At 40.6% G+C, this 27,200-nt stretch overlaps 1 protein-coding gene across 2 annotated transcripts; it reads left to right on the forward strand.

The window, feature by feature from the left end:
- The first annotated feature begins 538 nt into the window (after positions 1–538).
- On the forward strand, positions 539–26,501 carry foxn2a (forkhead box N2a). Of its 2 annotated transcripts, XM_086180895.1 has the most exons (6): positions 539–658; positions 14,426–15,003; positions 17,221–17,345; positions 18,513–18,562; positions 19,171–19,239; positions 22,118–26,500. In XM_086180895.1, the coding sequence occupies exons 2-6, from the start codon at positions 14,440–14,442 to the stop codon at positions 22,540–22,542; spliced, it is 1,233 nt and encodes a 410-aa protein (XP_086037021.1). In that variant the 5' UTR covers positions 539–658; positions 14,426–14,439; the 3' UTR covers positions 22,543–26,500. The 2 variants fall into 2 exon arrangements, with proteins under 2 accessions (XP_086037021.1, XP_086037022.1); XM_086180896.1 differs by lacking the exon at positions 19,171–19,239 and having other exon boundaries at positions 22,118–26,501.
- Positions 26,502–27,200: the final 699 nt, after the last annotated feature.

The following is a 27,200-nucleotide window of genomic DNA, read 5'->3' on the forward strand; positions in this document are numbered from 1 at the left end:
TGAATTATTTCACAAGGGAAATATATAATATTGTATATCATTTGCTTTGTGTCGGCCATCATTCAGCATGTTTGTCAGCTCCTTCGTTTACTCGAGGAGGGGCCCTGTCGAGGGTCCACTACCGTGGGTGTGGTGACGCTCTCTCCGCCCCGAGGTGTGTGTGTGTGTGTGTGTGTGTGTGTGTGTGTGTGTGTGTGTGTGTGTGTGTGTGGCCTAAATAACGCGGGTGTTCGTCCGGTGTGATCATTCAACTTTACTAATTCACTCTCTGACTACTACCCTGTCAGTAGCACCTCATGTAAGAACGATTCAAACTGTCTCAAACAAGCCCTCCTCTGGGTTGAAGCAGCTGCCTCAAAGTGAAAGCACATTGCACGATGCAAAATAGGATGGCGTGCGCGTTCTCGGAGCCCCTGCGCTGCGGCAGTTGCCAGGGGAGATAGGAGGGGAGGGGCTCTGATTGGCTGAAGAGGGCTTGTTGCCATGACGACGGCGAGGGGTTTGGTAGCGTTGCCGTGCGCTGTGTGATCCGCGCGCTGCGTGTATGGAGGAAGCAGCTGCTGATCTGATCTCTGACATTGTGCGAAGCAGACATCGGAATAAAGTGCGCACAGTCGTGGATCTACTCACACCGCACCGGGGCACACAGTGCATGATTGTAAGTATCCGATGGGGCTTTGTTCGTGTGGGATTGGAGAAGGTTTGGTTGGTTAGCGACGTGTGTTTCGAACAAGCTAAAAGTAAATGTGGTCAAGTGACTTCGCTGAGAGCAGCCAGCATGGCAGATCAAGCGACAGCATGTGGCCAGCTAGCTAATGTTACTTATCCTTCTCTTCTCCAGACTCCAACCTTCAAATGTGGAGCTTAATATCTACCACCCCTCTACAATTGCTATTGTTATTAAAGCAGATTTACTTTGATATTTTAGTAAGTGATTATAATGCCGACGTTTTTCGTAGAATACCTCACTCACCGAGCTAACACTTTGCTTCGTGGTGGCTGAGCTAACCTTGTTAATGTTACTGTTAGAGAATTTAGCCTCATTAAAGCTAAACTGAACGCTGTTTACTCGAAATATGCTACTTCCTAACAAGTGCTGTTTGTCGGAAAGTGTTGTGCAATAGTTCGCGTCATGACGTGTAACTTTGTGTTCGTCATTGTGTGACTGATTGTGGCAGCCTGAGAGTGTCTGACTGCGGTGATTCAGTTGTGTTAGCTTCGTTAAATAGCTGCTAGTTTTCCTGGCTAGCAGCGCTTTTACTTTGGATGTACTTAAATGAGTGTATTTGGTTAAAGCAGTTACGTTGATATTATAATTCCAGTGATATAATACTGCTAACATCCAGCAGAGGTTGTGAGGCTATGTTGGCCGGCTAAGCACATGATGTAATGGATTATCACAAGATTGTCCCAGATACAGAATGCTTCACCAACAATATCAGAGTGTAGAAAATATATTCCAGCATGCTGTTTTTGAAGGTCTCCATATTTGTCTGGTGGTGGTCTACCCTACTGTTATAGCTACTGGTTTGTTTTGTTACTGGCAAAACCACCTCACAGATTGCGAGTGTTGAGTGTATTTGGAAAAAGTGATGGTTGTGGGTTTTTTTTGTTTTGTTTTTTTACGTGTGCCTACGCAGACCGACATTGTTCCCCTTTTTTTTTTTAGCCTGACAGTTGTTAAACCCCCAGAGATAAATAGAAGACAAAGGCAGCAGAAGATTAAGAGAAAAGTACAAAAAAGAAACAGATGTTATCAGTCCGCCATTAGTTTATTGCCAGAGTTTCCATGGTCATATTTTCAGGCCGAGCCATCTGTTGTCTTTGTTGTGTGCTGTGGTCTTAGCATGTTTCCCACCTCTGTACATGCATGTATGTACAGGAGCCTCTGGAGGGTATGTACGTCTGCGTCCCAGAATAGACGAGGGCCTGCTAACTTTACTGACATTCATGACTATAAATAAGACTTGTTGTAACCCAGTGATGCAGTTTTTGCTGACGTGAAAGGGTTCTGAAATATTGTGAGGAAAGTTCTATTACCTTGAGTTTTCAAACAGTGACTCAGCCATCAAAGTAGCTCATATCTAAAGGTGAAATGGGCTGCTTGTTCCTCATGAATATTCAGTTTTTGTTTTGGTTTATAAGCTGACAGGTAACTAATGCTGTTGAGTCACATACTTGATTGATAATAAACTGATACTGACATTTGGAGCTAGTCAATGTGATTGATTACTTGAATCAAAGTATTTTTTGGTAATGTCAGCATCTCCCTAACAACCAAGAATCCACTATAGAGCTGGGTAATATAGTTTTAAACTATCACAATGAATATATCTCATTTTAATACTGACTTTAAATGTTTATTTACCAGTATTTAGTAGAGATCAAGAGAAAATGTAACCACTTTCATTTAAACACCTCATCTGTCAAGGCACACAGTTGACTAGAGGACACTGGCACCTCCACAAAGGCATAAGGACATCATCAGACCTGGATCAATTCCAAAATGCATTGATTGTTCCTCAATCTAAATTCACTAATCCAACAAAAATTTATCACGCACAATGTCAGCACAAAACTAAATAGAATTACGTAAGTAAAAATGAGCATTTCCTCTTGCTGTGTCTATGTTATTCTCTTCATCATGGACTAACTGAATTGTAGTAAATCAGATCAACCATTGTAGCTCATGTGTTGCGGAGGTGGCTAAAGTCATCAAATATTACAGCTGTTTAGAATAGTATCTTTCAGGCTTCATAGCTTAGGTGTCAGTTACCTGTGAATAATCAAAGCTTCGCTAAAAATTTACATTTGATAGATTGCACATCATACTAACCAAGCAAACATTACAGAAATTACTAGAAAGTGCAGCAGTGGCGTACAGTTTTTAGGTGATTCGCCAAACTCAGTGGATTTGGGATATGCTGGCTTTGTTTGATAGATTTGGCACCCAATGTTTTTTTTTAGGGGGGGGGGGGTCATTTGTGCAAATTTGGAGGTTATTCCAAATGCTGTTTTGTTTTGTTTTGTTTTTTTACATCTTGCCTGTCTAGGGTTCAGCCTGGCTGTGGAGTAGTCTTGTGTCAGCAGCAGCTTCAACGTATTGCTGGTGACCTTAGATGAGAGTTGCAACCCACAAAACTATGAAGTTTAAGCTCTGTCTCAGAGGAAGTAATGATAATTCAAGCTATGTGTTGTGACTAATATGCATAATGTTGTACCTCTACCACCGCCTTATTTGGGATTATTAATGTAGCCTAATGAGAAAAAAAAGAACAAAAAAACACACCAACTACCATTGAGTACTGATCTGGGCGTCAACTTCGATGGCTTCAAATGAAGCGTAGAAGCTCTGAAACATTCTAGCCCTATCAAATATGTTTAAACTTTATTGTGTTGCAGTTGATGGTCAGGATTGTTTTCCTGCGGTTGACTGAAAATGGTATTTTGATAGATCAGTCACTTTTACGCATCTGGCAAGAAGGGTGTCCAGTCCATTTTAATGGTAATCTTCTGCACTCCTTCTCTTACTCCTGCTGTTAGTGTTTTGTTTTTGTTTTTTAAACACACCTGTCAAATGGCTGTTCGTGTCACTCTTACCATGCTCCATTATCAAGAGATATGATTGGCTGGTTTTGAGCTGGGGATATAGGAAGTTTTTGGTTTGTTCATTTGACCAAACTTCATTTGTTATGGAATTTCATGGCATTTATTTATGCCTTTTAAGTGAAACTATTTTATCAGCGCTATTGATGACGTGTCTGTTGCTATCGTTCTATTGTCCAGATCCAGTCAGCTACAGGAGCTGTGTTGTCACATTCAGACTGATGTTAGACTTGCCTTAAAAAAACAAAACAAAAACAGTCCTCTTGTTCATTTCAATGTGACAGTCTGTTGGTGCTGCTGTGTAGCAAAGCAATTTTTACTCCAGTCAACCGACAAAAAGGCCTTATCTGGTTTAACTGTCGTTATAACACAACATGGGGTTATTTGGGGTGGCACTTTGTTGAAGTGAAGCATTTCTTTGCCTCAAGAAATTAAGAGTTGCAGTAGTTATAACTTTCATAGCTGTAGAATCCTGGTAGTATTTCAAAGCGTCTTATAGTACACTGATGCCTGATTAGCCTTTAAACGCATGACTCTTTTATTCCAACTGGACTTCCAGGTGCATATTCATGGTATTCCAGGTAATTTTAGGGCTGTTATCTGTCCTGAGTCTTGCGTTTATTTGGTTTTCAACTCCTAGTTGTGTGAAATATATGCAAGGAACTCTAAAAAGATAGTTGCAGAGAAAGCAATAGCCTGTTAGCTAACCAATAGCTCATTGTTATATTTTTAAAATGTACTTATGCTAATAAAAGATCTAGAATGAACTGAAGAAGCTTTGTCAACACGTTGGAGATGACTGTGGTCCCCCTAGGAATGATTGGATGAGGCGTAATGTCAATGTAGCCATGCTAACATATTGACTGCGGTAATACCAACACGCTGATATCAAGGAGTTACATTTTCCATTTGTTCACCATCTTGTTTGAGTGTTCTAAAGTTACTAACCAGAAATGGTACAAGAAAAGAAGTCACAAAAATCATGAGACATTACTTATCATTTGAGAACCATGAATGACTATGATTGAATGATAAGCAACCATTGAGTCAACAGTTGTTATGATATTTTAGTGTTAACAGAAGCAACATCATCCCTGGAGATGTTTTGCTAATATGGTGTAAAACCTGAGGGGGTGTTGGCCTACTGGCTTAAAGCAGTTGATAGATAAGAGCAAAGTCCAGACCAAACTTTTCAAGAGAGTTCAATTGCATTAACTTATACCCTGATGGTCAGATCATGTAACGCATTTTGTCATGTTTATGTTGTGACTAGACTCACTCAGAGTACGTGTCACATGATATTTTTTTTATATTAACAGAGGAGAGAGAGTGGTGTTAAATCTCAAGCTCCTCTCCAAGTTTTAAGAATGCAGCATTTCGCTTTTACAACTTATTTACAAATTAGTTTTACTTTTCTTTTTCTAACTCACGGTTTGTGATGTTCCTCAGGGGAAGTATGATAAGAATACAGAGCTGCAACAGTTCATATTTTGAATTTCTGGTGTTCAAAGTATATTCCAAATCTATTGGAACCATCTTTGTGTTTTGTCAGCTCAATGTACGTACTATATTACATGTGTTAACAAGGAAATAGTAGCTGGTGTTAGTTACTCCCTATTAAAGACTGAGAGGCACAGAAACTTCAGTTCAAAATGGTGGTGTTGCCTTGTAATCAGCCTTATCAAAGAGCTGTGTACTCTGACCCAAAGTAAATGAAAGATTGCGTCCTCTAAAATCCACCATGTTCTTTGTACGCCTAAAAGTGACTGTGGTTTTAAATTCATTACAAAAGCTGACCCAAATGGCAGAAACCTTTGGGATTGCTTAACCAGTCTAAACCTGTAGAGGTTCTCCTAGATTGGTGGGGTAGTGAAGCCACTAAAAGCTTTATAACCTGCGTTTGTCTGAAAACAACCTGTAATTACTCAGTCATGAGTGACTAATTTATCTGTTTAAAATGGTCAGATTGATACCCCAATGTGGTTTTAAATGGTTTAAATTAAGTAATTTAATAGTTTGTAGACTGAGGAAATTGGGTGGCTGCTTAATTTCAGTATTTCTAATCCCATATTTTACATATTTAAAGACTTAAAATGAGGTATAGTCTCATTGGCAGTTTTTTTTATTAGATTGTGTTGATATTCTCCAGTTTTGAGGTACTTTGTTGTTAAATTGACCAATCACACATTGACCTGGGATCAGTCACCAATCAGCGAGCTCTGACTCTGACTGCTGACGTCGACCTATTTTGCCCATGATCTCAACTGCATCTCATGCATTATGGTGCTGGCTGATGTGAATGATTGCAGCTGGATGTGTTTCATCACCAGCTCACAGAAGCTGAAGTCTCCTCTGGTGTCTTGCTTCAAGGGATGATATATTACTAAATGTTGCTTTATTGCTTTTAATTCAATTGAGAAATAGTTTATTGTCTGACATGCTCATATTTGATTATTTTCTTTTTTCTGAGCTTTGGTACAAACAAAACCAAAGTTCTTGGTCCTTATCTGTGGCTTGTTTCTCTGTTTTTTTTTTTCTTTTCTATTTTACTCTTCTCCTCTAAATCTGCCCAAATCAAGTTACCTTCTGGGCTGGACTCCCAAGATCATGTGAGAAGAAGGCTCTTACTGTGGAAATGATGCTGGTGAACCTCTACTGGAGGACGCATCTCTACTTTTACATGTTAATGTTATCCGTCATACAATTTAACATCGTCATAAACTGGGGTTCTAATTAATGTGAGACATCAACATAAAAGAAACCTACAAGTCATGAATGTGAATGTTTGATGTTCCATCGGCCTTTGAGCCCCCCTCTGTGTTTGTATTTATATGGTCAAAGGGGTGTATTCTGTCTGTGAGGCCTCTCCAACAACTCACTTTGTTTTACATGTCTTGATTGGTCACAGTGGTTATGCACAGATACCCCCCGCCCCTTCTGACCCCCTGACTGTCCCCTGTGCCTGTCTCATTCCTAAGTGCTTGGACACAAACCGCAGCCCATTAGGACAGCAGCACTCATGTGACCGTTTCTTTGATTAAGAATCAGGAAGGGGGAAGCTCAGCCACGTCCTGTGTCACAATGGGTCTTTGTCTCGCCAACCCCCTCGTTGAATTAACAGGATTTATTTAATTGATGTCAGTATGACAATAATGACACAGGCTGATCAGCATTTGTGCAAATGATGCACATCTCAGAGGAAGTGTGGGGTTGAACGAGGTGGTACAAAAAAAAAAAAAAAAAAAATATATATATATATATACACACACACACATACACATATATATATACATATACATACACACATATAAAAACATATATACATATATATGTATGTGTGTGTGTGTGTATATATATATATATAATGTGTGTGTGTGTGTGAGATCAAAACCAGAACACCAGCAAGCCTGTTCAAAACTTGTCCACATAAAAATATACTGGTGCAGTATGATTGGTGCAACATAAACTGTTATTTAAACGGGAGCAATATTTAATGACGTTAACACATCACTGTCCTGATAATAATGATAGAAAAGCACACTTCCTCATGTTAATGCCAGCGTTACCATCAAAATAAAAGATAAAAGAAAGAAAATGTACTCCAATAAAATACTTTTTTTTTGCTTGTGTTTCTTTTCCCTGGAAATGCATGCGATGTGGTCTGACTAATACCTGGAAAACAGTTTGGCATGTCAGCAGACTCTGGTGTTACAACACCTAGTTCACTACCCCAGCAAATAGGCTGAAACTCAGTACTGACCCATCAAAAAAGATGTTATCTAGTCCCTTGTCCAGTCAACTGGCCAACTTTAGCTTAAAGACAAGATACTACATCCTGGTGCTGTTTTAACGACCCCTCTCACTTCTCTCGTGTGACATCGAATGTGATTCATGAGAAAACTCCTTGTTTGCTTTCAATTGGAGCTCTATCAGCGGATTTTAGAAAGCGGGAAAGGTAAAGGTTTGATATGCATACTGAAAATTTTTAAAAAAAATTACAAATAAGTCTGTAAGAGGTTCAGCATTTGTTGAAGTCAAAATGTGTATCAAACATTTTAAATTAAATAATGCAATGACTTTAAATCAGATTCTGCAGACATCAAATGTTTCAGTTTGGTAGATATCTCTCTTCTCTCTGAGAAGAACAATGTGAAAATGATTATCCCCTCCACAACTGCAAATCATATCGTCATTGCATCAGTGCATATAAATAATCACAATTAGATACTGATCCTTCTCCGACTTTTGGCTCGTAATGCAGAAAACCAGGGGGAAAAATAGTCTTGGCAAAGCAAGGCAGGTGTTCTGTTTGTAGATATTAAACAAAGTGACAACTGATTGGACTCATTTATTTTAGCGGATTAAACAGTAAACAGCCTGTCTTCGATGTCTGCTACCTAATTTTTGAATCAAGATAGTATTTATTGCAGATGCTGGTGTTTATGAATCAGCAGGAGTGTACACACACAAACATACAAGACTGTTAACATGCAATGCTGCTTGACAAAAAGCTTTGAGCTCAAAACATGTTTTCTTCTGCAACACTAATAATATATACTGAACGTTCATCTTATGTTCTGTGTCTTTAACTCGCTTCTGCAGCATCAGTAAATATTTAAATCTCGGAAAGCAAGTGGCTTCTAGTTATCCTCGAGTTGTTAATGTGAGCCTTTTTTGTAAATTCTCTGGTTTCTACATGCATTTGATACTTAGAAAGAATTGCATTAGGGTTTCTGGTGGCTTCTTGTACATAGAACTCATTGTTGAATTTATGAGGAACGTAATCTCATATAGTACAAATGAGCAAATTCCTGCGAGAGTTTATGTTGAAACTTAATTTAAACTGCAAATGTACTCTGTTCTGTCACCAGGAAGCTTTTTGTGTGGTTTTATGCATGGATTTGGGACTATCGAAGGACTAGAGCAAATGTTTTGCCAATTACTGCTGTTAGAATATATGAGGCAGTGTTGTTTGTGTCTGACCTACAACCACATGACCCAAGAGATAAGGTTTCAGGGTTGGCTGGGGGCTGGCCTGTACTTTGACAGGCCTCACCTCTGATGACATTGGAGTCCTGTTTGTGTTTAGGTTTATAATAGCTGTATAGTCAGGGAACATCTTAATCACACTCCATTGTTTTATTTGCTTGCGATAGACCCCTGCTGTTTGTAATTGGAGCAGTCAATATATGAGGTCAAGCCTGGGTGTTTGTCAGCGTTGGATCCGTCTTAGTCTATCAGTTACATGCTGCTAAATCTCAGCTACCTCTTGGCCTCTCCTCTACTCTGTTTTGGTGTGGAGTTGGCCTCGCTGTTTGTGAGAAGTCTGAATTTGTTCTCTGAAAATGAACTTCCTCAACAGGCAGGAGGTGTTTCCTTCCCTCCCGGGTCCTCTGTTTGAAACTGTGAGGTGAATACTGAGCACTTCAGAAAACATGACGAGCGCAAAAACAACTGCTCCTTTGTACCAGTGGAGTGTGTGGCTGATTGTTTAGTGCAGGCTTTTCCATTGGTTTTCACTACAGTCACAGAGTAGATCATTTGAATCCTTTTATTCGTTTTATTTCCAAAAGTGTAATTTTCATGGCATGCTTGATAAGCCTTTGCATTAATATGTTTGTTATTTGACCCTTGAGTAAAATAAGAGCTTGACTGCCCCATTCTAGACCAGCCATTCTTCCTCTGTCCTGCTCTAACTCAGCTCCCTTTGTCTCGTTCACATTTTTTTAGCCCCAGCCAGACCTGATAGTCACCAATATATCACTTAGGGTTTCAAATAACAGCCGTGGCCATGGGGCTAGCTTTGCGACACACCTTTGTCTATTCATTACAGAGGTGTAACTGGTTTGTTTCGACTGGTTTATTGCTTGTAAAGAGGGTGTGGTGTGAGTTTGTCTGTGTAGATCAACTCGAGGCAGTTGCGAAGTCTCCGTTTTTGTCCTGAAACCATTAACTTAAAAATCCAATGATGTATGTGAACTTTTAACTTGAACGTGAGCTTTTAATATAGCCTATAGGTTTAATAAAGTATGCCTTTATGGCACTTAATTGTAGCAGGGTGGTGTCATCCAGGTTGGCTGCAGCCTTTCCCACTCCTCTTTGTCAGACAGGTTTGCGGAGAACAGCGGTAGACTGCTGGCCTCAGCATTTTCCGCCTGTATTGATCTCCCCACATTAGCTCTCTCTTCATGCACAGACATGAGCACAATTGCTTCCCTTACCGCGTTGGCTGCCGTGGCAACTGATTCCTGAGAGTGAGATTCCCAGATACCATCTCCAAACCAGCACCTCTTCACAAAGCTGCAACTAACCATTATTTTCAGTATCTGTTTAATCTGGTGATTTTTTTTTCTTGATTGGTTTGATTAGTTGTTTGATGAAAAATGGTGATAATTTTTCCACAAAATCCAAGGTGACTTCCTTAAATGTCTTCTTCAGTCTGCACTGCAAAGGTATTCTGGTACATTATTAAAGAATCCAGAAAAGATTTCAAAATGATCTAAGAAGTTGGGAGTTAAAGACTGGAGATGCACCGACTGATTGATTTTGGAATTGGATATTGGCCTGGTACAGACTCAGAAAGCCAGATCAAATATCAATGAAAATGATTGATCTGTTAAAGCCTTACTATTACAATAAGATTGTATTGAGATGGCCACTGTTTAGCTGTCGATGTGAACATTAATAATAAGTGTGGTTTCAGAAATAACTAGGGCTAAAAGATGTAAAATAGTTGTTTTTTATAATTTTTTTTTTGGTTAAATCCCTGGCACAAAAGAGGTAGGAAGATCAACAAAAACAGCATTAACCAACAAAAAAAACAACCCATAAATATCAGCAAGGGTGATCAGCTAAATTATTATTTTAACCATCTGTATCAATATTTGCCCAGAATCTCATAATCTGTGCATCCCTAGTGAGGAGAGTGATACCTGGCAGCTCCTGGACTTATTGCCTAATTGCGGCAGTTCCAATGTCAAGGCTGCCGTTATATTCCTCCGAACATATCTGATACATTCCTGGCTTGATTTGCCTCTTAAAGGTACCTCCATTTGTCTTTGTGTGTTTTTCAATAGGCTAAGTGCTTAATAGGATAAAAGAGCAGTTTGAAAGGGGGCAAATGTACCTTGGCACCTGCTGTTAGTCCTGGCCTGTTTGCACATGAATATGATGCAACTGGCAGTGTGCGGGGCTATTTTAACTTGCAGATGAACCATCGGGTCAGCGCCACTGCAGCTTTGGTGTATTTTTCAAGGATGAGCTGCAGTCAACAGGCCAGCCGAAGCTTATTGGCTCCCTCTCTCCACTCCAGCCTCCCCTCTTTGATGCCTTCTCATAAGAGCAATCATAACTGCCGTCATCATAGCAGCACTGGTAATTGACCAGCTGCAATCATGGTAAAACACTTCATTTGTTTGGCTGGATGGAAGGCAGCATCCCCATCCATCCTCCTAGACCTGGCCAATGTGGCGAATGATATTTAAATGAATTACTTGAAAACTGCCATTGATGTTTATCATGAATATGCAAAGTTCAGTTGCAAAGCGTGCTCCCACCTGACTGAATCAAGTGGTTAAAGTTAAGCTTTTCCCTCATGATCTTTATTCAAATTTGTCATTGATTTTTAATAATTCTTGATATTGACTGGAGATAAACATTTTACATTTGCTACATTTTTCAGTTATATGGCACTGGCCTACATCAAACCTTCCTCTGTTAATATTCAAATGACAGACACACACACACACACACACACACAAATGGAGTCAGCCTCTATTTGGCCACATCTGAGCTTACTCATCATGGTTTTGCCCTACTCGTCAAAAGGATGGAATATCATAGTTAAGGATTTGGACTTACCTAGACTTGAAAGAAGGGCTTCACACTTGGTCATTATCAGCTATGGTTTTTAAATTAAATGTATTTTGGGCTTGTCAAACATGGCCTTTGTCGCCTGTTCCGTCCCTCAAAAAAAAAATTTTTGCCAAAAATGTCCACCTAATGGTGTTGAAACATTTCCTTTTATAAATCAGAAGATATTCGGCCTGTGGACACAGCTCCATTTAGTCTGAAATAGTTAATGGAACGGCAAAGGTTTTTTTCATCAAACATTTTGCTGCTTGGTCCCTTCTCTATTTGTATTTCCGTCAGACTAGGAACCTGTCATGTCAAAGGATATATTTTTTCCATTTCGTTCTCCTGAGCGCAGATTTTCTTTAAACACAAATGGGCAGTTCTCTCGCTTCCTGACATATCTGATTGCTCTAGTTTGCTGAGAGCTGTGATTCATCCTAGACTGGAGATAACTAATACAGCCAACCTCGCTAGCGTCTCTGCTGTTTGTGTATCTCTCTGTCTCCTTCTCATTCTCTAGCTCTGTCCTTCTATGAAATGATTTTCTTCTTGTTAGGACTTATCCAACATTCATTCGGCTTGTTCTTTTGCCTACAGCGGGGAAAACTTAATTTTGGTGACCTAAATCATGAAAGTACCATACGTAAAGGAGCTTTAAATGACGTTGCAACATTAAAATCCCAGACAGTAGAGGACAAAATATGGCAAACAGTATAAACCCTAAACAAGTACATAACAAGTATGTTTTTATAGTTAAATAAATTATGACCTTTAGTCTCTAAACTAAAACAGGAGTTGACTCCTCTAAGTATGTCCTCTTATTGAGGGTTGAGTGGTCATTTTGTAAATGCATTAATGACTCCTCCTTTCCCCTCCAGTCTTCACTGAATAGCTTAAACAAACTGTTGAGTGTGTGTTTGTGTGTGTGTGTACATAAATAAAAATATATATGTGTATATATACACACAAACTGGTGTGTGTGTATGTGTATATGTATATACACATACACACTCCCTCTCCTGTCTCACCCACTGTGCAAACACTCTCCAGTTTGACCCAGTTCTTAACTTATCACAGAAATGAAAGATATGTCTATCCACCCGACTGTGAGCCTTTACCCCTTCTAGCGGACTCCATCTTGGTCCAGATACAGAGCGTCCCAGATTGGAGGGTCTGGCGTCCACACACAGGTGCAGCAGGAGAATTGGAATTGTGGCTCCTCAGTGGTGGTCTGTTGAGCCAGAAAGCATGGGTTACTTTTTTTGCTATTGAGTCTTGTTCATAAAATTTCCACTCTTAATTGAAGGGGCAGCAGGGTTGTCATGGTAAAACCCAAGGCTAAAAGCTTGATGTGAGCTGACCCAGAGTTATCTCTTTGTACTCTTAGCCTTGCTGTTGTACAATATCATTACCTTGTATTCTGTGGTATTAAAGACTATTGAAAGTTGTTGGGTAAAACTGTCAAATATATTATTTGCACACTGGACAACAACTGGAGAACGGTGTCGCTGATTGAGTCACTAGTGATGGATAATGCCTCTGGCGATGGCGGTTTCCAAAGGAATCTGCGTGAATTAATTGATATTACTTCAGTGGGAGAGGGCGGTGTGTTTTTCAGTGAACTGCTTTTTAGTAGTTTGTTAAAAAGTGTTTGTATGCCTTGCTGGGGGTGTGTCCTTTGTTTCACAACTGATATGAGATTTCAGATCTGCATTCTGGAGCCCAATAATAAAAGATCACATTTCTTACATTTTTCTGTCACAGTGAAATTTACATAACAAAAATCTTGACACACCAGTGTGGTTGGGACATAATATGGATACTACAGTATACTCTTGTCATATAGTTTTGATTAACTGGTGCGAAACATAAGTATTTTTATAAAACAGATTCCCCATCCTTAGTCGTGTAATTTGTTGCGCATATATTTTATCATCTAAGTCGTAAAACATCTGTGAAACTTGCACCACGATTCAATTAATAATTGAAAGATTGCTGCTTTCTGCATTTGCATAGATATTTTTCTTCAGTTACACAGACAATGTGATACATCATTGAAGAACTGTCTTGCGATGCACTCATTCTTTTAGAATTGCTGGCAAACTTAAACGATTCATTTAGTCCAGACTCCCAATCGTGATTTTAATGCTCAGTAGTGTGACACTCTGCCCTTCCAGACTAGGTCCTGGGGCTCTAGTCTATCCAGCAGGCCTAGCAGTCCTGCCAGGGCTTCTAGCAAATGTCAGTGCTGGCCTCCAGGAAGTGGAGGTTGAGGCCTCCCCCTGCAAGGAAAATCAATGTACATCAGGGAGCAGGTCACAGGTGCCTCTTCTGATCCCATGTAAAGTGCTATTGTCTCATTACTCAGGGCACTTTGTTCAACTGGTTCATGATTGTGGCCTGAATTTCCTAACGCTCTTCAGAGACAGTTCCAAGGACTATAAACCAGTCACAGACTTTACACAACTTAGCATGTGCCATATTAGGCCTTGATCCCATCTGAATGTAGATCAGTCCTTAAGAGCCATCCACTCACTTCTGCAGTCCTCTGCTGTTTCATGCTCATTTATACGTAACAAGCAGCTGGGTCTCTTCTGAAATGCGGTGGGCGTTAATGAGTGGAGTCTTAAGTCGCTTCAGTTGCTTGAGAGGGGCCTCTTCCAAGGTCCTTGGCTTGAGTCAAGAGGGGGCAAGATAAGAGGCTCTCCATTCTCGCCAGGCATGGAGTAGAGGGGCAGTAAGAAAGCAGAGAACTGCAATTTAGGTACACCAGCTTAACTATAGTTGGTGTGCCCCCGGGGGCACCGTCAGAAATCAAGGTTAATGATTTGAAGAGTACATCAGTCCAATATGTCACATCCACTTATTTTACACAGCCTAATGTTATAGATCATTTCACCATCAAAAATTGAGATACTCACAATTTTCTGTTTGACATTACTAACCTCTGGTTCTTTTCCTCTAGATCTCTTTGATTTAATGGGTCCAATCATTGGGATGTCACCCGACAAGAAAACGGAAATTCCGGGTATGCAAGAGGAGCGGACTGGGCTCAGAGGTGTTTGTGGTGTGGGAACGCTGCCCGAGGCAGAATGTGCATCCAGTCCACTGGCGACCAGCGTAGATCGGACTGGAGGTGCAGAAGATGAGGAACTCACCAACCTCAACTGGCTCCATGAGAACCTGCTTCAGAACTTCACTCTAGGGGGTCCTGAAGCGCAGCCCAGTGGCAGCCCCCTCTTTGACATCGAGGGAGACTATGGTTCCAACCAAGGTCCGTCGTCCTCATCTGGAGCCTCGTCACACAGCAGAGGCAGGGAGCGGGACTCATTGAAGTCAAAACCCCCTTTCTCATTTTCCCTCCTCATCTACATGGCAATTGAGCAGTCTCCCAGTAAATCTTTGCCTGTCAAAGAAATCTACGGATGGATTCTTGAGCACTTCCCTTATTTCTCCAATGCACCTACTGGTTGGAAGAACTCAGTGCGTCACAATCTGTCCCTGAACAAATGCTTCCGCAAGGTTGAAAGGAGTTTAGGAAAGGTAGGTCATCAAGCTGCTTCCTAACTCCCTTCACTTCATACACATTTACACTGTTTAGATGGGCTACATGAAGCTGTTGTCATCAGATTTTGTTGCATGAGGTGATTAAATTCCATTGGCCAAAATGCTTTGTTGAGCAGTGTGGTGTCACTAAAATCAGCAATGTGGTTCAGGGTCCAGGACTGTTAGCCAGCCGCAGGGACCTCTGCTGAGATACGCCTGGAATTCAGTCAAGGTCACAGATCCTCCTGCAGAGGAAATGCAAACACAGCACACTGAGATAGGGCTTTATCGTTCTATGCACAGCATGGTAGTGCAACTGTTTCACCAGTCAGAGGCATTCCACAAGCTGCAAAAGGGAAATAAACATGACCAAAAGTGCTTAAAGGGGTTAGTAGGCATATTCTTTCATCCTGTCAGTGCAGAGTAATGTGTCACTCGTGCTGGTTTCTGTTCTTACAAAAGGACAAAAAAAGAGATATTGAACCTGTTGTTTGTCCATGCTTGAGAGGAACAAACAATCGCACCAAACTGAAGCGAAAATGAGTAAAATGTTACTTGTTAACAAACTTCAGTTGATCCCCCCTTTTTAGTTGTCTAAATTGTTTTCAAAAATATTTTGAGGTTGAGAAAAAAATATGCAGCAATGTGTGAAAAAAAGATTCATCACCTAAAAAAATGTTTGTTTGTTTTTTCGATTTTATGTACAAACAAATAGGTGTCTTGAGGACAAAAAGATATTAAACTACTTCCAACATTAATTACTGGGACTCCAGAATGCAGAAAGAGCCAGCCACGTATATTTGTCTTGAAACTAATGTCATCGGAAGACTAAGAACAGCAAAGCAAAAAATACTTGTTAATTTACAAACTCCAGTGCATCATCTAGTATAATTCATGTTTTCTCAATCCGGCTTTATGCTCAGTAAACATAAACTTTGATTTGAGCTACTAACTCACCATAAACTTTATGGTGAGTTAGTAGCTCAAATCAAACTTTTCAAGTGTGAAAAGCACAGGCAAATAAGTGCTCCAGCAGGGACTGATAGGGACATGCTTTGGCTTTTCTTTTCTTTTTTGGGAAACGGATGTTTTTGCTATCGTTACCTGTCAATCACCAATAGCTTCATGCTAAATATACATATCTGTCTTTTTGTGCTTTTTGGAGCCATAAAGAAGTGAGGAGGAAAACCTCATCATGAGAACTTGAAAGGAAAAATACACTTTTTAGGTGAAGAATTGCTATACCTGAAGAACATGCATGAACAGATATGGAATATTTGCTAATCTCCAGTAAAGTTTCACTTTTGTTAGATGTGAAATGAGATATAATTTGTGTTGCACTCCAGCATAACTGATGCAGAGAGTGACACAGTGGTTGCCATATTGAGCTACCGTATGAGTTCAGACTTGTGACCGGTAGAGCCCGTGGTGTTGAGGCTGTGCCTGGCTTAGACCTGATTCTACACTGCGGGAGGTGATGGCAGTTAGCACTCAGGGAGTAGCAACCTGGTGCGGTGCAGGCCGCTCAGCATGCAGGTGCACAGCGTGAGCTCTTCGTTTGCTGAGAGATCAGCACGTTTCACATGACACTGGCTGGCGGTTTGTCGTTGCCATGGAGACATTTCCTTCTTCCTGCATCAGGACTGCTTGGCAATCTGAGTCAAGGTTATTCTCCTCCCTCACTCCCTCTATTTCTCCTCCCAGACTGGGCAAGAATATGCCGCCATCAGATAATGTGACAGTTAACACACTCCCGCACACATCCCCAACAGACAAGCTCATCGCTCACACAATGCAGCAGTTGTTTCCTCTTTTTGTTAAACATGTAAAGGAACTCATACTTATTCATCACTTTCTACACGTTTTTTTTTTAACCATATTTTCTATTCAGTCATGCACAGTGTCATTTACTGGAATCGAATTTGTCAAGTCACTATAATTGTTATGCTTTAAAGTTTGGTGTCAATAACTAATCAGATTCCAGTGTGACAGTGACAACACTTTAATTGGAGGTTTACCGTGGACATGTTGCAAACTGCATGACCACCAGTCATAGTGTTCCCTCCAGACATTTGCAGTATATACATTTCACATTTTCATAAACATAAGGTCTTGATGTATTATAAAATCCCCTCTTTTTGTCCCAGCTGATCTCTCTATTCATATTCTGCAATGTACATAAGACAGACGTGACCTTCTCTTGTCTTTCTGCAGGCCAATGGAAAAGGTTCTCTCTGGTGTGTTGACCCTGAGTACCGCCCTAACCTGATCCAAGCCCTAAAGAAGCAGCACTTCCCTGCCGCACATGCCTTCTGCACACCACCCGCCTCCCCACCCAGGTGAATCTTCTACAAAGTTCTTCCCATTCATATGTGGCATAATATTATTGCAGAACACCTGAACATTTTGGGAGGGTCTTTGGTGATTTCGTTCGCCTGGAACATGCAAAGGAATAGTCCTCTGTGTGTATGGTTAATATTGTTTATTCCTCTTTAGGCTTCTTAACTGGAAAGATACAGAAACATGGTTGTATCTTGCTGGTCAGACATACCACTCTGTGTTTCTGCTGAAACAGTTTCTCTCTTGTTAGACTGAGTCAGTTGAGCTTTTAATGGCTGGATGATAGAGGTTTCTATGTTTCATTTGCACATGATTATTGCAATATTGCCACGTGTGGCACTTTTGATGAATACTGTCGCGGGTGTATAACTAGGTTCAAGTAAAGTGTCAATTAGATGTGTTACTTGCCCTCCACACCTCAGGAATTTACGTTTAAGTAAGAGTTCCAGTTACTGTTCTGTAATGCTACTTGTTGCTGCAAGAAAGCATTTGTTCTGACAAATGATGTGTGAGTTTATTTACAAATGGAGGGAAAGAGTGATCCAGTCAGAACTGGTCATTCGAAACACATTGTGATGTCTGGTGTGACGTCACAGTCACATACGTAGGGGGTGTCCACCTGTGATCTGATCACTTGTGTTTATGCAAGTCTGAACAGAGCCTGAGTTTATATAAAAGATATGTATAGTGTTTTGTTCTTAATATTGTAACCTTTATCAGGTACCATTATGATGCCGTGATTTGCCATTTTCATTGTCATTGCAAATGCTTTTTACTTAAGATGGTGTCAGATTGGAAACACTGGAAGCGGTTGCTTATGCGGATGTTTTTCACAGATTGTCTGACTTCATTAATAGATTGGACATCAAAATGATGACGCAGATTCACATTTGAATCCATAGCTTGCACTGGACCATGAAACCACAGTGACATATCATGGTCCTTGTACCAGAATACATTTTAATTGTGTATATCTATTGCTCTTTTAATAAAAAAGTGTGTGTTGTGCAGTTAAACATCCTCATGATGTTACCACAAACACAGCAACGAACTGAACAAATTTAAAAAGCGGATGAGTGCATCCCCACTTTTAACAGTTTCATAGTGGAAGTCTCATGTAATTGATGAACCCTAGAATGAAACTGACCCGTCTTTGTCTTTTGCAGTGCCTCCTCACCCCCTCGTCATCTCTTTCTACAAGGCTGCTCATTTAAAGGTGAGACTGAACCAAACAAAAGTTCCTTCGTGTTGTCAAGTTTGGATAATAAAAGCTGCTGGCCTCGTAGGATTCAGCAGAATCACCAATCAGTGCAGTCGTCAACATTTGTTTGTGCTGCATTTTGTTGCTTTTGTACATTTCCAGTCACAGAACATTCTGCATCACTGTGCTTCTTCCTCAACTCTTGCTTTCAAGTCATTGATGCCTCATGTAGACCGTAATGGTGAGAGCTCTCATTCAGTGCCCCCTTCTCCCGCCCCCTGCCTCTTGGATTTGTAACCTTGACGACAGGCAGAGGTTCTACTGGTGCTGAGTGTGGAGCACTCGATCTCACTGTAATCATTAATAATTTAGAGCCCCAGAAGTGAGCTATGAGGCTTTTAGACACTTTGTCAGGTCTGAGAAGATGGGATGCATTCTCTATATATCAGTGGCTTATATGTGTCCTCTGGTTGTTTAGGCCTATCTTTGTCTTACATATCCAGTCCATTCAGTAAGCATCGCTTGGGCAAGTGTGTCCAGTTAGATGTTGAAGGAAGCTCTGCTGTGTTGCAGAGATGCCACGCTGCCATGCTGACCATCATGCATGTTCTCTCCTCTTCCAGAGTCTGACATTGATGCTGCCACTGCCATGATGCTCTTAAACTCTGCCCCAGGGCACCACGTTGACCCATGTAAGAGAATCCACAAGCAGTCATACCTTCACCTCCTCTCTCAGCATACCACTCCACCATTGCTTAAGTCGTCTTTTTTAGTTTGTGTGCTTTTTGATTTCTACATGTCCCTCGCCTATGCTTCTGGACTACATGATGGCCCTGATATATAAAAGGATACAAACAGGGTTGCCTTGGACCAAAGACTTTCCTGGTTGATTTGTAGTCATCAGTTCAGTGATTACTTTAATGAAATTACACAAATATGTATGGAGGGTGGGGGGGGGGGGGGGGTCAACAAAAGTTACAGCGCTGAAAAAAAAAAAAGTTTGTTAACATGGTGCTGCTTACAGAGCAATACAAATATCTGCCTTTTACAAGCATCGGCTACCTGTCAGTGACACCGACAGAAGATTCTGTGTGTCGGAACAAGCTGCTAGCACACTGAACATTTTGTCAATCTATCTCAGCACAGTATAACGTTTTGTCCAAAATGTCGTTCTTGGTTTTCTTCTTTTTTAAGTCTGTGAACGCCATTGACCCAATTTGTATCAAATAAACTGACAGCACAGGTCCACTATTAGCGAGCAGTCCGCCTTGCTTTGCTGCTCACTTGAGGACTTGGAAAGATGATACACTACAATACAATATTTCAGATTTCCTTTTTTGACAGTTCTTTAACTGAATAAATCAAACATCTGAGTCTGATTGTAACGTCACAGCTGCATGTCATACAAGCGCACAGAACTGTTTTTTTCCCCCCTACAACCAACCAATCAAAACCTAAGTCTCTTTAATTGACTACATCTTAAGATCTGCAAAAACCTGAAGGTCACGCCTTTAAGGAATATTGGCAAGCTAATCAGTTCCAGAAACTTTCATTACAAGATCCGTCATTGTAGAATTCTGTCTGTTGAATATTTATTGCTGTTTGTTTTTATTTTTAATCAAAGTTAATGACTGTTAGATGATGATAATTTTGCCTGTATGCAATCAGTTAAATAACCATTTAATGTGTCTGGGTTACTAATATTTACTTCCCCTATATTAACAAGGCTGTAACAAGATATTTTTAAAGCAGGGTTTCCCTCCTGGGGCTGAGACGAGTCTTAGTTCTGCTTTGAACTCATAAACAACAACATTGATATAACTACTAATAACGGTTTGTCAGATGTTGGCATGTTTAATGAAACTAAAGTGAATCTTTATTAAAATTGTTAGATGTCTAAATGAAAATATATCACGTAAGACATATGCGATATAATACACATTTGGATTTCCTTTATATGCACACATTTGGTGTAAAAAATGTATTGTTTCTTGCGCTATGAGTTTTTTGTGCCACGTGTAAATGAATTCATAACAAAAGTAAAGGGGTACGTTGTATTTCAGTTTGTCCAGCAGAGGACCGACCTGCCAAAACAACATAAAAAGCCCACTCATTAGTTTTCATGAGGAGGTACCAGGGTGCCATTTCTTTCTAGAGATGGAGATACACACCTCATGCCGACGTGAAACAACTTCTGTCCACTCACAGCTCTGGAGCTGACACCATGGGAGATGCTGTCATTTGATGAAATTCAGCATTTTCTTATGTTAATAACTTAGCCCTCTATAAACATCACTGTTCATAATCAGTAAACAGTAGCCAGATAATCGAATTTAGCTTAGCTGTCAAACACAAACGTGGTGTCGTCCCACTTCCCTCTCTACAGGAAACTGTAACAGACAGCGGAGAGGTTTTTTTGTTACTCTTTCGTACTCTTAGATTTTCAAACTCAATTTACCGACCACCACAAAACTTTGATGGAACAGTTGCTGTTTTGTTTTTTTTGTTTGTTTTTTTTTTAATTTTGGCATGTGTGATGCCCTTTAAATAAGAATACTTGCTGTAGTGGAGGATTCTTTGGTTAGGCAAAGTAGTGGTGTGGGAGAGATCACAAAGTTCATGCCGGGTGTGTCGGCCAGAACACCATTTAAGGCCAAGGTCAGAGGAAAAGGAATGAGGACAGAGGTTGGCAGCTTGAGGTTCTTTACTATCGTCTGACAGACATTACACTGGCAAGAGGGCATGCATGCAGATATCTAGTGGGGGGTGTGTGTGTGTGTGTGTGTGTGTGTGTGTGTGTGTGTGTGTGTGTGTGTGTGTGTGTGTGTGTGTGTGTGTTCTCTACAACGGACGAGAATATCACTATTAACCATTAACATGGAGAATACTGCGCACAGCCAGCACAATACAACAGGTGACACAATACCGAAATACAATAAAATGAACAAAACGGAAATAACGCTAATAACACAGCGTCATGCTAACTAATTAGCCGGTCTTCACGATGGGGTCCCGACACTCAAAACACCAATGCCACATGTACAACAACACAAACACTCCTGACAGCCCATGGGCGTAAAAGTAACTACTTACATTTTCAATAACGCACAACCAAACATAACCCTCAGTGTGAACTGAGCACTTCTGTCCATCAAACCCGGTGCTGAACTACTCACAGGTGGGCTTGGCTAGCATCATGCACACAGCCGTGAGCTGTAAACCTGCCAGAACGCTACAAAAATCACACTGTAATATAACACAAGCAACATTCCTTGTGGCCTTTTCTACACTTGCACTGTTGGATCTGTGATGGTCTGTGATGGACCACACTGAAATGCAGTACTCTTCCTAACGCTGGGTTGACGCTCACATCACACTGATAGATAATTCATTTAGTGGTTAAAGACTAATTAAATGTTGCTCAATGCGTACATACCTATACACATTTATTTAAATGTTATACAATGTAATAAACCAGCCAAAATGCTGTTGCTCAATGGGCCTGCAAACTCTGCTTCTACATTTGATTTCATACCTACTACTTACTTCTGCTTCTTCTTCTCTTCTCAGGCAATTCAGACGGCCCGTTAGATCTCTCCAGACCCGATTCTGTCCTGGTGAGCAGTGATCCCAAACAGGACCATAACTACAGCAGCGTCGCCCTGCAACGCTGCTCCTCCCGTTCCTCTTCATCGTCTCTCTCCTCCTTAGAAGAAGGAGGCTGCGACCGCAGGCAGTCCCGCCGTGCTGGCAGCGAGGGCTTCCACAGTGATGAGGACTCCGATCTCTGGGATGAGAGGGGCATCCACCAAACATCGCGGCACCCACCTGCGATCAAGTGGCCCACTGGTAAAAGGGCACGACGTGAAGTCAAGCCAGAGCTGGATGAGGAGCTTAAGGAAGCAGCCGGCTCCTTGCTGCACCTCGCTGGTATACGCAACTGCATGGAGGGCTCCAAACGCACTGTCAAGAGCACAAAACTTAACAGGAAATAAAGATTTCCCCCTGATCAGACTCCGGACCCTGTCAACCCTAACCTCTGACCCCCAAACGTGTCCCAGTGTGCCTCCTTCTCCTTATCTGATCGTTCATTGGCCATTTTGAGCCTCTTTTTTGTTTATTTGGGATTCCTCTGTCCAACAAAACAAATGGCAATAGTATCGTTCACACAGGAGAACAAAGCCATATAGAGACTTTTGTAACTCGGGGGTAACAACTGGGGTGGGTGCTTAGGCTCTGGAGAACCATCAGCATACCTATCCAAAACGACCTGCCTGCTTCTGTTGGATTAAACTCATTCTTTTCCCTCCCTTTGAAGGACAAAACGGGAAAAGCTGAAGATTTTATAAGTCAAAGCGTTGCATGCTTCCTCCTCAAACCTGTATCCTCTTCCAAGTGAATCTATTTATGAACGAATGAGTGCATGTTTGTAACAGACAAAATCTAACCTCCTGGTGTTATCAGTTTTTCCTTTTTGTGCTTAAGAAAAAAAAAATGCCACTGTTGTGACAGGAACCCTCGTTCTATAAATCCTCTTGTATGAGAGATGCAATAATTAATCCACAACCTTAATTTTTTGACTTTATTTACAGGTGGCATCTGTCAGAGTTGAGTATGCTAGTTAAACTTTACAATTAAGTGAATGAATGGAGTAGTATTATCATCTTGTGATATGATGAACACATGAACTCTGGATGCAGGATTTGTGAGATGTGGAAATAGTATTTCTCCGCCACTGCCAAATTTAGTTGCAAAGTTAGCTATACTACTTTGCTCCCTTTTGTGCGACCACACGCTTGATACAAAACGAAAGCTGTTTTCTTTTTTGTCCACTGCTCATCCTGTCAATCCCTTTCATTCATCTGTGTGCAGATGCAAAATGTTGACATGTTTGGTGACAGCCTATGCAAAGTGAACATCTGCCATGCGTTGCCAGATGTTCACTATGGGATCATAGGTTATCCTCTGTAGATTTTATTTTATTATTATTTTAGAGTGTGTATTATAGTGCATGTTGACTCCAGTCTATACCTGAGATGACAGAAAAATTTTGAGATATGGTATGACTGGCGGGCTGACAGGTCTCCTTGCTGCAGCTGTATCTAGGACTGGTTATTGCTCTGCTCTGTTAACCAAGCTAAACTGGTTAATAGTCTGAAGCAAGAGCAGATGGTAGATGACCACTGTTTTTGCTCCATTATTTGGGTTTGCAGTTTGATTGTACCTCCATGTGTGGCGCTATTGTTATTTTAAATCATGTCATTATTAAGAAAATGACTATAATACACAGATAGTTTGCAGTTGGTCATTCATAACTTGAGCAGAGTCACATGTAAAGCACGAGAAGGTGACGGTATAGTCTCAACAAGTGAGAAGTGGACTTGGAAGCTGTCCCCTCTGTTCTGATTGGGCTCTTGTGTGTCGACAATGCTCTTCCTCCCTAGAACAAAATAAGGAAGTCTCTTGTCAAGCTGTGAAATGGAGTGTTTACTGTCAGTTGATTACATGCATTTCACTGACAGGAAGTTGCAAGCCACTTGTGTAAAAGGCCGCATTTCTCATTTGGGATACTTTTTTTAAAGGAAAAAAAAAACTGCCTACTTATGGTGTACAATACATGGAAGCGCACAAAAGTAATTTCTTCCCACAGGAAAAATGTCTAACTTGACGGCATTATGTCTGAGTGGCTGCTAGTATAGCGCGTTACGGTCAGTGCCAAATGCATTATTGTGCCACTGATATCAGCCTGCAAATGGCCACGGTCACTGTATTTCCCTGCTGCCACAATATAGTCAGAAGAAAGTAACAATGTTCTTAGTCACCTCACAGGAAATGGGAGAGGACACTTAAAAGAACTTGCCAACATTTTGGGAAACACTCTTAATGTCCATCATCCTCAGAGTCAGACAAGAAGATTGATACCTTCCTTTCTCCTCTTTGCTGCTTTAGGGAGCCGAGAACAGCTGACTGATAGTTAGCTTAGAATTATAAATGCTGTTCAAAATTTATCGAAGACACTTTTATCCTTAAGTGGTCTTTGTCTGAATTAAAGGAACTTGGACAATGTATAACATTCACCTTGAAATAATTTAACGTTGCAATACAGTGGAAATTTTGAATCGGACGCCCAGCCGGAACCACTTTCCTGACTAGAGTCAATGATCTGATGAAACCCCTCAAAACTTTGGCCAACAAAACCAAAAGTTTCTTGACAAGTAGAAGAGCGAATGCTGCTATTAATCATGGCTAACTTTGTAAGAGAGAATGAGAACGATTCTTTCTGAACTAACTAAGAACCTGAATCTGTTTTAATGGGAAGACAGAGCCATGCCAGTACTTCTCAACCACTACCATTCTTGCGCTAAGCTAACTAGTGTGGGCTGTAATGTTACATAGTAGAGATATCACATTGGTTTTTTTCTGGCTCTGAGGAGGCAAACAGGCAAATTTCCCAAAACGTTGTTGTGTTCCCTCAAATGACGTTACAAGTTTGGTTAATTTCTGTCACTTCTGGAGTGAGATCTGTTCTTAGCAGAATAAGCTACAGTTCTCAGATGTAATCCTTGTATACACTGGTCTTATTTAGCTGTGAAAAAAAGAACAAATGATTGTTCATTAATCATTACCTTATTTATGACATTAATTTATGGGAATATTGAATGGAACCTTATCAGATACCAGTCATTTGAAACTAGTGACTTGGCACATTTTATTTTCCTCCCTACATAAACTAAAAGTGTTTTCTTCTCATTTTATTTTCCAGCAATATGACTTGTTTTTTCTTTCTCTATTTTATATTGATCATGTATTTTGCCAATGTCTTTTGTCTGTAGAGCGGGTGTTTTTTTGTTTGTTTTTATCAATTTAACCGTGACTGCCAGGGTTTTTTCATGGATTTTTTTTTTTATATTTTATTTTATTTTATTTTATTTTTTGCCTTTTTGTTAGGCTGGATAGAAGACTGTTGATTAACATTGATCCTAAAAAAGATTTGTGTTGCCAAAATTGATTTACATCTTGGATATAAATATTTCACATGGACACATTCCCCATGTACTATATAATTTCTATGAAGCTAATTTAATTTGCATTTCAAGATTGAATACAGATTGAAGGTTATCTTTTGGTCTAATCACAGATCCAAGTCGTTTGAAGAAAGAAAAAAAAAACTGCCATTTTTGATTCATGCTTCCAGGTATTGGGATGTGGTGCAGAATTATTAAGTTTGTCACTGAAAACTGGAACAGATGAAGTCAGTCCCCAGGCTACTGCTGTGTAGTTCCAGACCTGCACGTAGGGAGCAGTTTTGGAGAGACTTATCCAAAAAAAAAAAAAAAAAAAAATCTCACTCATTCTTTCTGTAGCACTTGCAGAGGAAAGGTAATGTCGTTCTCAAGGTTGGTGAAGTGACGTGTGAATGAACTACCTGAATTATGGGGTCCCAGGACCAAGACAACTTCAAACTTGTTAATCCAATGCTTATCAGCTGTTCAATACTGGTCGTGTGATTCTCAAAATTATGTTGCAGCTACTTTGGGTATGATGAACATTTGTGTTGCATTTAACAAAGCTGCCAGCCCAGTATCACCCAGTGTCAGTTGTCTGCCATGTCTATTAGACCGACACACCTTTTGTTTTTGTTTTTTAATGCTAACCTCTGTTGATAAAATGTTTATAAGATTTATTTTCGCCAAAGATATGCAATTGCATTATATATGGTATTACAAGATATTAATAAAAATCTGTTCTTGTTATCACAGTGGGCATTTCTTTATTCTATTAAGCATGTTAGCACTACAGTTTACGGTAGAAGAATACCCCCAGTTGGTCGCCTCACTACCTTATATGTTTTTAACAACATGCTGTGAAGATCACGACATCAATATTCCAGCTAGTCTTTATTTTGTCTTTCCATGTGGTTCGTTTCTCGGTTTTCAAGCTACAACTGGCAAATATTTCTGACCAAGTATGCCTGTTTAGCGTTGTTTTGACTGCACAAGCTGTGCTCAGCACTACGTGTGGTGGCTCCACCACACTTTCTCCTTTTCTTCTTCATGTCTTTTGAATACAGCAACATGGCAGGCCGCTGCCAGAAATGCACCTCAAACATTAACAAAGATTCCAGGGCTGTGCCGGTGACTGATGCATCATCAGATGTCCTAACGACACTCTTCGCTGTAAGTTAATTAGTCATGGAGGACTGTGGGATGAACACAATGTGACCCTGAACAAGGGTTTGTCTGACTAGCCTCGAGCCCATTGGCACGGCTCTATTGTTCAATAGAGTCCTGTGTGTTGGCTGGGGGGGGGGGGGGGGGGGGGCCTTCTCCCTACTGACTGCCTCAATTCAGCTGGAAATCAGAGCAGCATCACCTCCCCCCCTCCCACACGGCCCTAGCAACCACGCCACGCCGACAGTTGCCAGGCAACCAGACAATGCTGGAGCCACTGGCTGTGGTGTGTGTATGTGTGTGTGTGTAAGAGAGAGAGAGAGTGAGAGTTTTCCCGTATGCATTTGAGAGCAGGCATACTACGACAGAATCAGAGGAAATGTGTTTTGGAGGATAAAAAAAATAATCATGTAAACCTTTAAGGGAAATTTAAAATAAAGTAACATTTTCATAGTTCTGAATCCTATATATATGGAGACATT

This window comes from Aulostomus chinensis, chromosome 16 (genome assembly GCF_037954235.1).
Source record: "Aulostomus chinensis isolate RoL2024-O1b breed Wild chromosome 16, RoL_Achi_v1.0, whole genome shotgun sequence".
NCBI lineage: Eukaryota > Metazoa > Chordata > Actinopteri > Syngnathiformes > Aulostomidae > Aulostomus > Aulostomus chinensis.